Genomic DNA, 17,745 nt, shown 5'->3' with positions numbered 1-17,745 from the left:
AGTTGGACAGATAAATAAATAAAATTGAACCTAGGGAGAGATATGGTCACAAAAGAGAAGGAAGAGGTTCACAAGAAAAGAGAAAATGAAAAGAATATAAAATAAGGAGATAGAGAAAGAAGTTCACAAAAGAAGAAAAAGCATATAAGATAATGGGATAGAGAAAAAAGGAAAGTAATCTTCAAATGATAGAGGGGGGAAGAGGCCAGTTTTAGAAAAGTGATTGTTTTTTTTAGAATTAGGGTCTTTTTAGTAAAACCTGGCTGGCATCGAGATGTCCACATCGCTCTCGCCCCACCTGGGGCGAGGGGGCAGAAACCCTCATAAGAGCTAAGTTGAAAAGCTCTTGTTCTTAGCTGGGAAATCAACAAGATGAACTTAAATTATACAACCTGCATCACGAAGCTCGGATCAAGGAACTCGACTTTAAATAAGTGTAAAATGATTTATAAATAATTATTTTGTTTGGTTTTTACGAAAATGAACCAGAGTTTTTCTTTGTTTCTCGATTGCCAGCCTGAATGAAGATGCAGTTTATTTCAGGTATGCCCTGACGCCAGATGATGAAAGAGATATACTGGATCCAGCATGAAGCCAGAGGGACAGCCGAAATCGACAATGTTGCCACACGAACTTAGGGTCATGCACATTTCGCATGCCCTGAGCAGCAGAGAGATATTTTCCAGTGACGAGTAATAGTCTGGTCACCCTTGAGGGGTCCACCACTAGACAAGTAAGAATGTAGCCCTGCTGGGTTGCATCTATGGTCCTGCGAGCCGGAAGCGATGAACACGGCCCGGCCCTCTGACAACAGAGTGGGTTAGGGTTATAAGAACAGGGATAGTATTTTACTATTATGGAATATGGACTGTGCTAAAATAAAAACATTATTATTTAGAAAACCATTCTTAGTATTGGGAGGGGATGTTTTTTATATCTTCTCTATTTACACCAAACAATTTATTAATTCTTAATATAAGGCAATTTAATAATTCTTTATATAAGAAGGTGGATAGTATTTTACTATTATGGAATACGAACTGTGCTGAAATAAAAACATTATTTAGAAAAGCATTCTTAGTATTGGGTGGGAATGCTTTTTATATCTTCTCTATTTGCAACTAACAATTTATTAATTCTTAATATAAGGCAATTTAATAATTCTTAATATAAAAGGGCGATAGTATTTTACTATTATGGAATACGGACTGTGCTGGAATAAAAACATTATTATTTAGAAAGCCATTCTTAGTATTGAGAGTGGATGTTTTTTATATCTTGCTGGCTCTGACGGTTCCAATTATAGTGTTAAAAAAGCTTCAACCAGAACTTGCCCCCATACTTACAAAACTGTTTAAGCATTGCCTTAAGGAGAAGTGCTTTCCAACACCCTGGAAAATCTCATCAGTATGCCCTATATTTAAGAATTCAGGTGATAAGTCATCTCCCTCTCATACAGACCAATAAGTCTCCTGTGTGTTATAAATTGCTGAAATCTATATTAAATAGAGAAGTAGTCAACCACCTCAGCAGAAAGAACCTTCTTAGTGACATGCAATATGGTTTCCATTCTGCTAGATCTACAGCAGATGTGCTAACGGTTATATCTCATAGGATTAGTGAATCTCTTGACAAAGGCTTCCTTTCTAGGGCAATTGCTCTTGACATATCGAAGGCCTTCGATAAAATATGGCATAAAGGCTTACTTCATAAGATTTCCAGCAACGGTATAACTGGAAATGTTTTCTCAATCATTAAATCATTTCTCTCTGATAGGCTCATAAGAGTAGTGGTTGATGAGCAGAAATCAGAGGCCCGCAGTATTAATGCTGGAATCCCTCAGGGGTTCATCCTGGGCCCAACTCTCTTCCTGATCTACATCAATGATCTCCCAAAACACATACTTAAATCATTTGTTGACATCTATGCTGATGACAAGACCATCTATGGCAACACATCAAAGGCCGTAAATGACAAAGTTCTCTCTGATTCTCTCTCCTCTGATCTTGAGCGGATGGTACAGTGGGGGAAGAGGTGGCTGGTTACCTTTGATGCATCTAAAACCAAGCTCCTATCTTTACATCATCAATGCTCTGATCCCTATCTGGCATCAATTGAAATGGATGGTTCTCATCTAGGGGAGGTCCAATGTTTTGATAAGTTTCTGGGTTTGATTTTTACTCCTGATCTGAAATGGAACACTTACATCAAGTCTGTTGCCAAGGTCGCTGGAAAAATGGTGGGATCCTTCTACAGCTCCAGACAATTCTCTATCTATATAAAAGCCAAGTATGTCCAAGGATGGAATACTGCTGCCACATCTGGGCAGGAGCTGCTAAAAAAAGCCTATCCTGCCTTGCAGAGTACAAAATAGACTTTGTGGCTTAGTGGGGGATGCCCGTTTCTCTTCCATGCAACCTCTCTGCCACAGAAGAGATGTTGCAAGCCTATCTTTGTTTTATCATTATTTCCATGGCAAGTGATCGTCTGAGCTACAATCTCTGGTTCCCCTCGCCAATCTTTCACAATAAACACCCATCTAGCTGAAACCACTGTCAATAATTTTCCCCACTCTTTATCTGTGCCTAAATCAAAACGTAGATTCCATGAACAAAGCTTCTTTCTTACAACTACATGCCTGTGGAGCTCTCTACTGCTTGCCTGTTTCCCTCCTGACTTCAAGTTGGATGTCTTCAAGTCCAACATAAACAAATTCCTGATGAACCGCCCCCTTAAGTAATGACACTTTATCAAATCTCCAATACTAACAAATACTACAACACTATCCCATTGATTACTGTACCCACAATAATCCTTATCCACGAGTGGCTTGTGCCTTGATAAGTGGTGACCTCAATGTACAAAAAAAAAAAAACTTCTCTTTTTACACCTAACAATTTCTTAATTCTTAATATAAGGCAATTTAATAATTCTTAATATAAGAAGGGGAATGATATTTTACTATTATGGAATACGGACCGTGCTGAAATAAAAACATTTAGAAAGCCATTCTTAGTATTGGGAGGAGATGTTTTTTTTATATCTTCTACATTTACACCAAACAATTTATTAATTCTTAATATAAGGCAATTTAAAAATTCTTTATATAGAAGGGAGATAATATTTTACTATTATGGAATATGGACCGTGCTGAAATAAAAACATTATTATTTAGGAAGCCATTCTTAGTATTGGGAGGGGAAGTTTTTTAATATCTTCTCTATTTACACCTAACAATTTCTTAATTCTTAATATAAGGCAATTTAATAATTCTTAATATAAAAAGGGGATAGTATTTTACTATTATGGAATACAGACCATGCCAAAATAAAAAAAATTTAGAAAGCCATTGTTAGTATTGGGAGGGGATGTTTTTTATATCTTCTCTATTTATACCTAAGAATTTCTTAATTCTTAATATAAGGAAATTTAATAATTCTTTATATAAGAAGGAAGATAACGAAAAATGACAAGGAAAAATGATATGGGAAAAAAAAAAAAAAACGCTTAAAAAATATTTAGCGATGAGAGGAACGACTCTGCTTAGCCAAAAGACCAAGTAACCGTATTATATAGCATAACTACCTACCAAACATTATCTTCTATTAAAAAAGGTGCATATTATATATTTATTGTGTACTAAATTGAGACAAGATGTCATATTCCAAAAATCACATCGCTGAACTGCTGATTCCAAAAATCAAGTGAACGAATCAGTGCATGCTGGGGGCTTATTTGTAACATTTCAAAAATCACGTAAAAAACGAGTCGGCATGTTTACAAAACAAACAGCCATTTTCTTTCTAGTATTAGTAACAATATGATATCCTAACTCTGGTTAGCGGGATGGCAGAAACCATTTTCGAGTTAACCTTACTATATTTCATGTATATTTTTAAGAGCGAAGTGGGGTATATTAAGTTAAATTGATTTTTGTGTTTGTAATGAAATAAACAGCCCAGACAATGTATCAATCTTTTTATTTTAGTAAGAGGGGGGAGCGATAATGTAAGTTAAATCACAGAAAATGATTGTCTAAATTAGTAACATATCCAATAATTACGAAAAGTGATGAAATGTGAGTTATTTGATTGGTGCGTTTTAATGAAATAAACAGCCCAGACAATGTATCAAAGTTATTATTTCAGTAAGAGGGGAGCAATTAGGTGGGTTAAATCATGAAAAATGATTGTCGAAATTAGTAACATATCCAAGAAATATGAAAAATGATGAAATGTGAGTTACTTAATTAGTGTGTTTGTAATAAATGAACAGCCAAGACAATGTTTCAAAGTAATTATATTATTAAGAGGTGATTATGTGGGTTACTTCATCAAAAATACTGTCGAAATTAGTAACATAGTAAAGAATTATGAAAAATGATGAAATGTGAGTTATTTGATTGGTGTGTTTGTAATGAAATAAACACCCTAACTGATGTATCAAAGTTTTTATTTTAGTTATAGGGGACGGGGGGGGGGGGGCAGAGATAATATAAGTTTAATCCTGAAAAATGGTTGTTAAAATTAGAAACATATGCAAGAATTATGAAAACTAATGAAATATGAGTAATTTGATTGGTGTTTGTAATGAAATAAACAGCCCAGACAATGTATCAAAGTTATTACTTTAGTTAGAGGGTGGCAATAATGTGGGTTGAATTATGAAAAATGATTGTTGAAATTAGTAACATCTTCAAGAATTATGGAATTCAACGAGATACGTCCACATATATACTAGCAGATTACCCGGAGTCACCCGGGATTGAATGAGATACATGCAAATGCATGCAAGCAGAATACACGGGCATCTGGGATCCAATGAGATAGATTCAAATATATACTAGCAGAATACCTGGCATTGCCTTGGATTGAATTAGATTGATTGAAATATATATACTAACAGAATACCTTGCGTCGCCCAGGATTTAATGAGATTTATGTAGATATATACTAGCAGAACACCCAGCGTTGCCCGGGATTGAATGAAATAGGTGAGAATATATATTAGCAAAATCCTAGATATGGCTTAAACAGTTTACGATCTCAAAATTAGATTAATACATATATATAAGTTTACTAGGCCAGTTTCTGTAAGGGATGATCTATATTTAAAAAAATTTTTTATGTAATCATCCGGGAATGATGTGATGGTTGTAGTGGTGGGTAGAAAGAAGCATGATTATGTTAATTTTAAACGTAATCTTGAGTTTTCTTTTGGGGGTCGGGTTGGAGAAAGTAATGTCCGTTTTGGGGTAAAAACAAGTTTGTGAAATTGTTTAATATATCTATTTAAATTACCCGTCTTAGTGTAGGTAAAATTATTTTAAATATGTGTTGTATATTCACCGTCCTTGCAAAGGTAAAATTATTTAAATGTGTTGTATATTCACCGTCCTTGCAAAGGTAAAATTATTTCATATACATGCTGTAAATTATCTACACTAGGTAAGATACAATTATTTCATACGTGTAATACCCGTCCTAGGGTAGGTAAAATATTCTTTTGCTCGAAATAGCAAATGATACATAGACATTAAAAATTTCTCTCTCCTAAGAATAACAAATATATTTAAAATCAAATTCAATTTTCTCATTGTTTATACGGTCCCGAGCAATGCTGGGTAGCCCAGCTAGTCTATATATATAAATCTCAAACGTCTGTTAGCGTGTATGTTTGTATGTGCACTTTCAACATACCCAACCCACATTGACAAATTTAGTATCATTTTAAAGTTCAGACCTTTGGAAAAATAATATTGAAAAATTGGCCCGAACGGTCAAGTCTAAGTTGGTCATCTGACCGGTTTTCTGCATGGGGGGGGGGTCATAAGATTTAGTGGAATTTTAACATTAAATACTACATAATAGTATTGCTAATGTTATTTTATACATATTTGAAAAAATGCTGACTAATAACCTGATGTGACATCAGCTCCCTTTAATGGCGACTTTTAATGCTTAGATTAATCGTTTTTGAAGGGTAATTTGATATTATAACCCAAAGTTAAATATTAATTTTCGAGTCGAAAAATTGGTGCCAACGTAATTATCGCATTTCAAAGCGTAAAACCTCAAATTTACAAGAAAATCCAAAAGGGAAAAATAAAATTATGCGTGATTGAAAATAATTACTGACAAGGATCGAGTTGCTATATTTTAAAATGTAAACAATGCATTTCTCAACAATGCATTTCCCAATCATCCGAGTTATAATCCAAAACATAATATATAGGTGAGTAGCGAGGGAATGGGGGGGGGGGGCATAATATGAGTTGATCAACGTTTGTTCCTTATACTTACAAATTTTAATATACGAAATGTGCCAGGCATAATCTCCTCCTTATTTTCGAGTAAGAGAGGATGTTAGTCTGACATGTTCAATTCAAATGATGGCGTCATTAACTTCTGTTAAAAAAGATGCATATAATATATTCATGAGGTACTATAGTTACATAACATGTCATATTCTAAAAATCACATGGCTGAACTGCTGATACACAAAAATTCAGTTAAATGGATCATGGCACAATTTATTTCACGTATATTTTTAATTGTGGAGTGGGGGGATATTAAGTCAGTCCTGGAAATGGCAGATACCGTTAAGGAATTAACATTACTATATTTCATGTATATTTTTTAGAGTGAGGTGGGGGAATATTCAGTCAGTCCCGGAAATGGCAGAAAGAGTTCACGAGTTAACATTACTATATTTAATGTATATTTTTAAGAGTGGTGTGAGGGATATAAAATCAGTCCCGGAAATGTCAGAAACTGTTTACGTGTTACAATTACTATATTTAATGTATATTTTTATGAGTGAGGTGGGGGATATTAAGTCAGTCCCGGAAATGGCAGAAACCGTTTACGAGTTAACATAACTATATTTCATGTATATTTTTAACAGTAGGGTGGTGTATATGAAGATAGTCCAGGAAATGGCAGAAACCGTTTACGAATTAACATTACTATATTTCATGAATATTTTTACAGTGGTGTGGTAGATATGAAGACAGTGTTGGAAATGGCAGAAATCATTAACGAGTTAACATTACTATGAAATGTGAGTTCTTTGATTGGTGGTTTTGTAATGAAATAAATAACCCAGACAATGTATCGAAGTTATTACTTTTTGTAAGCAGGAGACGATACTCTTGGTTGAATCATAAAAAATATTGTCGAAATTAGTAACATATCCAAGAATTAAGATAAATGATGAAATGTGAGTTATTTGATTGGTGTTTGTAATGAAATAAACAGCCCAGACAATGTATCAAAGATATAATGTGGGATAAATTATGAAAAATGATTGTTGAAATTAGTAACATCCAAGAATTATGGGATTCAACGAGATAGGTTCAAATATATACTAGCAGATTACCCGGAGTCACCTGGGATTGAATGAGATACACGCAAATGTATGCAAGCAGAATACACGGGCGCCTGGGATTGAATGAGATAGATGCAAATATATACTAGCAGAACACCCAGCGTTGCCTGGGACTGAATGAAATAGGTGAGAATATATATTAGCAAAATACCTGGCGTCGCTTGAGATTGAATTAGATAGGTGAAAATATATATTAGCAGAATACCCTGTATCGCCCTTGATTGAATGAGATAGGTGGAAATATATAGAAACAGAATATCATTCATTGCCCGGGATTTAATAATGCAGGTGCAAATAAATACTAACAGAATACCTGGCATTGCCGGGGATTGAATGAGATTGGTACAAATATAGAATAGACAAATACTTGGCATCGTCCTGGATTGTGTTAGATAGCTGCACATATACACTAGCAGAATACCTGGTGTGGTTCAAGATTGAATGAGATAGGTGAGAAAATTTAATAGCAATATTCCCGGCATCGCCCAAAATGAAGGAGATCGATGGAAATATATATTAGCAGAATTTCTGGCATTGTCCGGGATCGAACAAGATAGGGGCAAATATATACTAGCAGAATAACCAGCATCGCTCTGGATTAAATGAGGGTGGTAGAATATAAAGTTTGTACCGGAAATGGCTTAAACAATTTTCTATCTCAAAATTACTTTATTTGTGAAGTCGATTCTGGATATGACTTAAACGGTTTACGATCTCAAAATTAGATTAATACATATATATTGTTGGTTTTCTACGAAAGTTTACTAGGCCAGTTTCTGTAGAGGGTGATCTATATTTTTAAAAATTTTTTATGTTATTATCTGCAAATGATGTGATGGTTGTAGTGGTGGGTAGAAAGAAGCATGATTATGTTAATTTTAAACGTGCTTTGGAGTTTTCTTTTGGGGGTTAGGTTGGAGAAAGTAATTCCGTTTTGGGGTTAAAAAATATGTGGAATTGTTTTTTATATGTATTTAAATTACCCATCTTAGTGTAGTTAAAATTATTTTAAATATGTATTGTATATTACCTGTCCTTGCAAAGGCAAAATTATTTCATATACATGCTGTAAATTACCTAAACTAGGTAAGATACAATTATTTCATACGTGTAATACCCGTCCTAGGTAGGTAAAATATTCTTTTGCTCGAAATAGCAAATGATACATAGACATTAAAAATTCCTCTCTCCTAAGAATAACAAATATATTCAAAATCAAATTCAATTTTCTCATTGTTTATACGGTCCTGAGCAACGTCGGGTAGCCCCGCTAGTAAGAAATAAATGGAGAACATAGAAATAAAAAAGAAACAAGGATTCACCGACATAGTGTTTTATTTTTATTTTTTGTCAAGAATAACTTTCAACCACTTTTTGCAAACTGGACATATCTCACTTGGATTTGCTGGCACCTAACAGAAACCGCCGAGCATCTAATAGATCAGCCAATTTGAAAGCGGCAATGAATGCAAATGTGATTACCCAATGAACAGCCATCAAAAATCGTACCAAACGACTTTTGAATAAATATTAGAAGAGAATAAATAGAAGAAAATTAGTTGTCACCTGTAAATCATGGAGCATAACTCTGCAATAAATCGAACCATCTTTGACAAACATTTTTAGACCCCTGAACAAGTCGTCGACTAATACCAACAAAAAAAGTTACTAGCAGAGGAATTGAGTTGCAGGACCTATGGTTTGAAATGCATCCTAGGAAAGCAAGCCTCTCATCAATGGTTTCATCTGGAGATGCATAAATGCAAAATGTCGAAAATAGACCTCATTGTAAACTGGCACGTTCTTCAAACAATTTTGCCTAAAAAGAATCGGGAAAATCATGAGGCTAATATACTGTTTTCATATGAGATGGCCATAACAAAAACATAAGAGAATTCACTGGACACACTGTTGCAGATTGGAGGAACTTTATAAGAGACATTTGCCGGGATTATTTTCTTAGGAATTCTTGGCAGATCAGAGGCCCAGGTCATATATAGAGTGTCTTGAACAGACAAAAGAATAAAACTGGCAAACTTCACACACTGTTCTGGGTCTTCAGTGAATATCACTTCACCGAGAAGGAGGGTTTCTTGATTACTAAATTGCATGCAAAAAATAAAATTGAAAAAAAAAAAGAAACAAAGAAAACATGTTGCCATTTAGTACAAAACCTGAAAACAAAAGTTCTATTAATAAAATTTCATTACAAAAAAGAATCTTTCGTTTTTCTTGCATAAAAAAAAAAAAATTTAAAAACTGGTTAAAAGATAAAAACTATAAATAAAGCATTATTATGGTAGGTTGTTGTTTTTTTAATTATTTCCATGTTTACGTTTTTTTTTAAATTATTTTTTGTTCTAATTGTACTTCGTATCTGATTAATTTTGCTATTTTCTATTTCGGTAGCGTTTGTATGACTTTTGGCAAAGCTCAGCATAATGCAGTGTTTTCCGTCAGGTTCCAGGCAAACTTGAGCAGACACTTAGATATGTCTGGTTTGCAAACTGCATAAGTACCATATTTTTAAACAAAAAAATGCATTTTAATCAAGAAAGAACCATTATGAAAGTAAAAAAAACAAAAAATAGAATCTTCATGAAAAGTTGAGCTACAGAATGCTTACTTTCTCCTGAAATTTCAAAGTTTTTCTCAATTTGGCTCGTCTGTTCTCTTCCTTTTTTAACTCGTGTAATCTCTTTTTATCACTGTTACGTTGCCTGCGTTCTTCACTTGTATAAAAACACTTTTCATCAGCATCCTTCCTTAATAAATCATGATCCTGAAACAAGATAAAGCCACAAACTCACTTTATATTTAATATTTCAAACAAAAAGAGAGAAGGAAAACTTTGAAATTTACAAAAACAATAAAAGTTTTTCATTTTCCTTTTAGTCATTCCTTTATTTCAAGATTTTACAAATTAAATAAGTTAAATCTTTTTATTGGCACAAGTTATAATCTTGTTGCTGTTTGTAAAATGTCAAATCTTACAAAATGTGGAGTTCTTATGTATTTTGCTCCTCATGAAGGTCGGTTGGAAAATCCAGCTCCCTAAAAACGATCACTCTGGATTGAAACAAAAATTAAAATTGCTCAGTCCAGAAAGATTTCTTTCTTCACTGACAAGGAAAGAAATAATAAAGTGTAGTATCAGAATAACTACTACACTTTCCTCCTAGTCAAAAGGCCAAGGAAGAAGATACAAAATGAATACTCTCTTACAGAGGATTGTTTATATTGGCCTCAACTAATTGCTTATGCAAAATCTTAAACATAGATAGGTTAGTTGGGGCTAGTTTGAACGACAGGTTTTATTTAGGGGGAGATAACTAGCATTTACTAAGGAAAGAAGGTTATTTTTTTCCAGATAAATTAGGATGCTGAAATGATCAGAAGCATGTGGACCTGATCTCATCCCGGCTGTGCTATTAAAAAAATGCTGCGCTGAGGTTACTCCAGTTCTCTCTAAACTCTTTAATAAATGCCTTAACGAATCTTGCTTTCCTGGCTGCTGGAAAACTGCTTCTGTGGTACCAGTTTACAAAAACTCTGGCAAAAGAACTGACCCATTAAATTATCACCCAATTAACCTCCTACCTCTTTTCGCCAAAATATTTAAGTCCTTAATTAATGAAGCTCTAGTCCACCACCTTGCAGCTGCTAAACTTTTGTCAGACCACCAATATGGATTTAGGCAAGCCCGTTATACTGCAGATATTCTAACTGTAATCTACGAACATTTATACCAAGCACTGGATAAGGCAGGAGAGGGGAGGGCAGTAGTCCTAGATATATCTAAGACTTTTGACAGGGTATGTCACGATGGTCTTCTCAAGCAAATAAAATCCTATGCTATTACTGGACGAATGCTTAGCAGAATTAAATCCTTTTTAAATGAGAGAAGAATCCAGGTTGTCCTCGATGGGTGTACGTCCAAAAAATTTAATATAAATGTGGGTGTATCTCAGTGATCGATCCTTGGACCTTTATTGTTTCTGATATTCATAAATGATTTACCTGATAAAATTGTCTCTGAGATGGGTATATTTGCCAACGACACCACGCTCTATAGTAGGCACATGGGTAAAACTAATGAGCACATATCTAAGGTAATGGCAGAAACCCTAGAAGAAGACCTTCAGGCTGTAATGGAATAGGGTCAACAATAGATGGTAACATTCAATGCTGCCAAGACAAAGCTTTTTTCCTTTGATAATTACATGAAACCTTACCAGAAAGTACTTTGTTCAAACTCCTTGGCTTAATGTTCACAGGGAACATGAGTTGGAATAGATACATCGAGATCATTGTCAAGGTTGCTGCAAAGAAGGTGGGCTCTCTTTACCATGCTAGAAAGTTACTTATGCCTGAAAGTATCCTGCACCTCTACAAAACCACCATTTGCCCATGTATGGAGTATTGCTGTCACATTTGGGCTGATGCATTTGCTACTAGTCTCTTGCTCCTGGACAGCATTCAAAAGAGAGTCACCAACCTGATAGGTTCCGAACGGTCATCTAAGTTTCAGCCCCTGTCCCAACGACGAAATATTGCATCCCTCTGCCTGTTTTACAAGTATTTTAATGGTGGACGCTCTGACGAACAAGCCCTTGTGCTCCCTCGACAAAATACTCCCGACAAACAAAAAATCCCACCCCTATACAGTAGAGATCCCTAGATGTAGGAAGGCCTTCTACTCTAATCGCTTCTTCCCCAGAACTGCTAAACTTTGGAATTCTCTTCCAGGTCCTGCTTCCCCAACTATACTGTCATGCAGAAGTTAAAGTGTAATGTGAACATACATCTTGCTGCTAAACTCCCTACATAGTACCCCTGCAACCTGGTCCCTGATAGTAGCCCTCAACATCAAAGTGGCAATGTGTTTTGTTTGGGGTGAAAATATAATAATATATATATATATATATATATATATATATATATATATATATATATATATTATTTTTAAAATATAATTTATATTAAAACAACAAATAAAAAAACAAATAAAAACATATATATATATATATATATATATATATATATATATATATATATATATTAATGAAAAAAAAAAAAGAATACACTAACCTGAAGTAAATCCTTATATTGCTTCTTTAATTTACTAATTTCATAAAATCGTTGTTCAATAAGTCCTCGTCTTTTACACCATTTCTTTGTTTCCTGCCTTTTAGTTTTTACCTACAAAAATAAAAAATACAAATTTGAAAATATTTTTAAGATGATTTGAGTATTCCATAAGTATTTCCTAGTTTTGGCTTGAAAAGCAGAAAATATTTCTACATTGTTTCACTGAATAAAACATTATTGGAAAGTTTTGATGAGTAATTTCTTACAGAAACTCATTTTCTCTTAGCAAACAAATCCCCTAGAAAAAGGCTTGAATGATAAACAATTAAACAAAAACTATTAATTTTGTCGAACTGAAAAATTATGAAAATCATATCACTCAGTAAGAATAATAATATCGAACATATTTAATTTTTGTAATTCAATGTGTGTGAGTGCGCATATATGTTTGTTATCATTCATAGACAAGGATTTTATGGCTTTTCAGTTTAACTAGACATGGCAAGTATTACAAGCTGCGAAAACTTATCATTATGCCATCACGCGCGTTATGAAATCTTTTATATTTGTGTAAATTACCAACTGTCTGGAGGATTCAAATTTTTTTTACAAATAGAAATAAGATATCCTTATTTATTATATTTAAAGTCAATACTGAAAAATAAACAATAACTTCAAACTTTTTTCATCAGGGGATATGAAACTGTCTACTTCTTGTATTTAGCGATGATTACAATGAGTGAATATGTCATATTGACACTTTCCATTATTTATTATTAATATTTATTTTTTACTAAAACATGGTTTAGGTAATAACCATTTGTTTTTTAGTGTTACTCTAATTCACATAATTAAAATAGGAGTTAAATTATAGAAAATATATTCACAAACTGGTTTTTTAATCATTAAAAAAAAGAGAAAAAGATATTTGTAATAGATGAAAAATAGTTGGTTCCTCCCCTAAAAAAATAACGGTTTTCAAATTGTAAACTACCTCAACCATTTTCAGATTAAAAAAATAAATAAACAAATCGATGCAGAAGGACATACTGAGCTTTATAAATGTGATAGCATTAAAAATGTAGGAATGTAATAAAAAAAAATAAGAAAAAGGAACGCTTGGGATCAAAACCGTAATCCTGCTGTTAATAGCCGTTCATACTAACAACAGCTTCAACAGGGAAACAATCTGAAAGTATTGTAAATTAGCTAAATATACTTCTATGCTTGAAACATGATAAGTCAATTTATGCATGTGCAAGAGATACCATTAGTAAGATACTTATGCCAACCAAGTTCTAATTTCTTTCAATGTTAACTCCTTTAACCGGGTAAAGACCCATAAAAAAACGGCCCACAAAAAATGCAATCATTTGAGCTGCCTAGTACCACTTTGTGACCTTCCGTCAGAGGAAATGAAGTTTGAAAAGTGGAGACACACAAACAGACAGACATACTGATTTTTATGAATGTGGTAACACTGTCACTACTCTCCCTCATAAAAAATTAGATTGAAATTTTTTAAGTGCTTAAATATGAGTATTCTAAAAAAGTTGGTGAAAAAAAGAACAGAATACAAAAGACAGTTATTTTAAAATTTAGAATAGAAGATCAGTTTTGAATATAACACTCATTTACTGTTCTAGTGGAGTTAATAAAATAAAAAAGAATTGCTATGGGAGATAAATTCTGCACATTTTTTTTTTCAAATTCATAAATTAATAAATTTGTAACAATTTTTCTATTATACAACCAAAAGCACTACTTTTCTTAATGCTGGTTTTCACAAACTATTTTTGAGAAGTTACCGTGCTATTTTTTAAAAAATAGTATTTTCAAGTTAAATTCAAGTTTTACAATATCTTTTTTATTTCGTAAGGTGAAAATACAGAATACAGTAGAACCCCAGGATACAGCATTAAAAATTAGTAACAAAATACAGTACAGTATACACATATAATCAAATAACATTATAAATAAATAATACCGCAAAGCAAGGCAAATACCATAGCGAAGGGCCAGAAAAACAATGTATTCCATGTCGTAACCTGAAAAGACTGTATCCTAGGGCCACCGTATCCCAGGGTTCTACTGCAGTTACAAAACACTCTCCCCTCCCCATGTTAAGAATAGGTTTTAAATAATAATATTATTTCAGTATGGTAAATTTTCTGCATAAATATCCTATTTTCTTCTGCATTTATCTCAAATAGCAGGCTTACATTAGATTTCTCCCTTCACCAGTTGGATAGATTTTTGACTTGAGTTGATTACCAATGCTAGTACGACATTCTAGTTTGCCACAAATATTCAACAAAAATATAAAAGCAGCAAAGAAAAAAGTATTTCGGTATCCCTACTAAAATAACATTTTTACGTTAAGGAAAAATAAATGTCTGAATCAGAAAGGAAAAATCGACAATAGTACAAAAAACATGATTAGATTTATAGTTCTATTATTATTAATAAATATAATCATGATAATAATCAACACATATAGGATACAAATCTATGAGTTAGAATTGCACCAAATTTGGCATGAATAGTCCTTGGAATGTTGAATGTAAAACTAAATAAAAGTCCCAACAACCTTCTATAGATGTACAGAAGAGGCTGATTCAAAACAATTCATCAGTTCATAACAGCTTGAAGCTGAATTGCTTTAACAACAGAAAATAGGGAAAAAATGAGTTGTGGTTTTGTAAACTGAATCATTCTCTCTTTTCAACACCTTCCTTTTCTTTTGTATCTCCATTGAAAAACAAAGGATATTGAAAACAGACATACATACATATGCATAAAGATATGAATATATAATCACAGGTTATTAATATTTTGGATAATTAATTGTTAAAAGATCTTCATCTCTAAAAATAGATGAAAATAATGAATCATACCTGAATCCATTCATCAAAGCAATGGAGCAAACTGAAAGGATCTCCATGGTCTGATATAAGTGGTTTTTGCTGAGCCTACAAAAGAAATAATATTAAAATGCTAATAAGAGGCTAAAACTTTTTCATTTAATTTTATTTAATAAAATACATCATTTTTAAACTTTAGTGAATACTAGCTCTGCCTACCTCAGTTGTCCAGGAATATTTTCTACTTTTCATTTTTGTTTCACTTTTTTGTTTTTACTATATTTTTGTTTTTTTACCAATTATGTTTTTGAAATAAGATTTTAAAATAGTAATTGTATTATTTGGACTATTTCATCTTGATTGTTATTTTCACATTTTGACCCATTTAACCTCAAACATTCTTGTTGAACTCGAGAAGCTTTTTGCTGAACTTGGTTTAAAACTCCTAAAATTCATATGAGACATGGTGTAATGGATAAAGTACAAGGTAAAATTCAATTCTAAGTGACACTCTTTGGAAGATTGGCGGTTCAATTCTTACTGCAGTTGATACCAAGAATTGCTTAAGACTTTTATTGTCATGGCTGATGAAAGTAGAGCATGATACCCCTGTGGACTAAATAAAGGGATCTGTCCAAAATTCTGTGCAGATTCCTAAGTTTAACTGAAAGACTCTAGAGTTTGACAAGATACACTTGGAGATCAGAGGTTACATCAGCTGAAACATTGTAAAAATGACACTCAAGATAAGAACAGTAGTCTGAAAAATACAACTAATACAAATTAGCAATCCTTATCTAAAAAAGTCAGAAACATAATATTAACTGAATTATTACACCATCGTTTTGTTATAAAATTATTAATTAAACCAAATTGTTATGAAAATTGAATTTTATTTCTGCTGAAGCAAATTCATTAATATGATAGTTTACTCAATTTTCCTAAGTAAAAAAAAATTTTTTTGTCTTAAAAATAATAAAGAAAATATTTTGTGGTTCTAAAATTTTTATTATTAATTTGCATTATTTTTACTTAATTTGGAAAAATACTATTCAATTGTATTAATTTGGAAAAATACTATTCAATTGTATTAATTTGGAAAAATACTATTCAATTGTATTAATTTGGAAAAATACTATTCAATTGTATTAATTTAGAAAAATACTATTCAATTGTATTAATTTGGAAAAATACTATTCAATTGTATTAATTTGGAAAAATACTATTCAATTGTATTAATTTGGAAAAATACTATTCAATTGTATTAATCTGGAAAAATACTATTCAATTGTATTAATTTGGAAAAATACTATTCAATTGTATTAATTTGGAAAAATACTATTCAATTGTATTAATCTGGAAAAATACTATTCAATTGTATTAATCTGGAAAAATACTATTCAATTGTATTAATTTGGAAAAATACTATTCAATTGTATTAATTTGGAAAAATACTATTCAATTGTATTAATTTGGAAAAATACTATTCAATTGTATTAATTTGGAAAAATACTATTCAATTGTATTAATTTGGAAAAATACTATTCAATTGTATTAATTTGGAAAAATACTATTCCATTGTATTAATTTGGAAAAATACTATTCAATTGTATGAATTTGGAAAAATACTATTCAATTGTATTAATTTGGAAAAATACTATTCAATTGTATTAATTTGGAAAAATACTATTCAATTGTATTAATTTGGAAAAATACTATTCAATTGTATTAATCTGGAAAAATACTATTCAATTGTATTAATTTGGAAAAATACTATTCCATTGTATTAATTTGGAAAAATACTATTCAATTGTATTAATTTGGAAAAATACTATTCAATTGTATTAATTTGGAAAAATACTATTCAATTGTATTAATTTGGAAAAATACTATTCAATTGTATTAATTTGGAAAAATACTATTCAATTGTATTAATTTGGAAAAATACTATTCAATTGTATTAATCTGGAAAAATACTATTCAATTGTATTAATTTGGAAAAATACTATTCAATTGTATTAATTTGGAAAAATACTATTCAATTGTATTAATTTGGAAAAATACTATTCAATTGTATTAATTTGGAAAAATACTATTCAATTGTATTAATCTGGAAAAATACTATTCAATTGTATTAATTTGGAAAAATACTATTCAATTGTATTAATTTGGAAAAATACTATTCAATTGTATTAATTTGGAAAAATACTATTCAATTGTATTAATTTGGAAAAATACTATTCAATTGTATTAATTTGGAAAAATACTATTCAATTGTATTAATTTGGAAAAATACTATTCAATTGTATTAATTTGGAAAAATACTATTCAATTGTATTAATTTGGAAAAATACTATTCAATTGTATTAATCTGGAAAAATACTATTCAATTGTATTAATT

At 31.7% G+C, this 17,745-nt stretch overlaps 1 protein-coding gene across 2 annotated transcripts in view; it reads right to left on the bottom strand.

Moving 5' to 3' along the window:
- The window catches only part of LOC145249647 (putative ATP-dependent RNA helicase DHX34), a 150,681-nt gene that overhangs the window by 42,886 nt on the left and 90,050 nt on the right, over positions 1–17,745 (bottom strand). For both annotated transcript variants that reach the window (XM_080111412.1, XM_080111413.1), the window contains exons 18-20: positions 15,378–15,452; positions 12,481–12,591; positions 10,016–10,171 (exon numbers count right to left, since the gene is read on the bottom strand). In XM_080111412.1, coding sequence (XP_079967538.1) covers positions 10,016–10,171; positions 12,481–12,591; positions 15,378–15,452 — 342 coding nt within the window. The remainder of the gene's footprint in view (positions 1–10,015; positions 10,172–12,480; positions 12,592–15,377; positions 15,453–17,745) is intronic.

The sequence above is a fragment of the Euprymna scolopes genome, chromosome 28, assembly GCF_053919585.1.
Source record: "Euprymna scolopes isolate OS-2025 chromosome 28, ASM5391958v1, whole genome shotgun sequence".
NCBI classification, from domain to species: Eukaryota; Metazoa; Mollusca; class Cephalopoda; order Sepiida; family Sepiolidae; genus Euprymna; species Euprymna scolopes.
The sequence above is the reverse complement of the archived record's forward strand: the minus strand, read 5'-3'. Positions and strand labels throughout refer to the sequence as shown.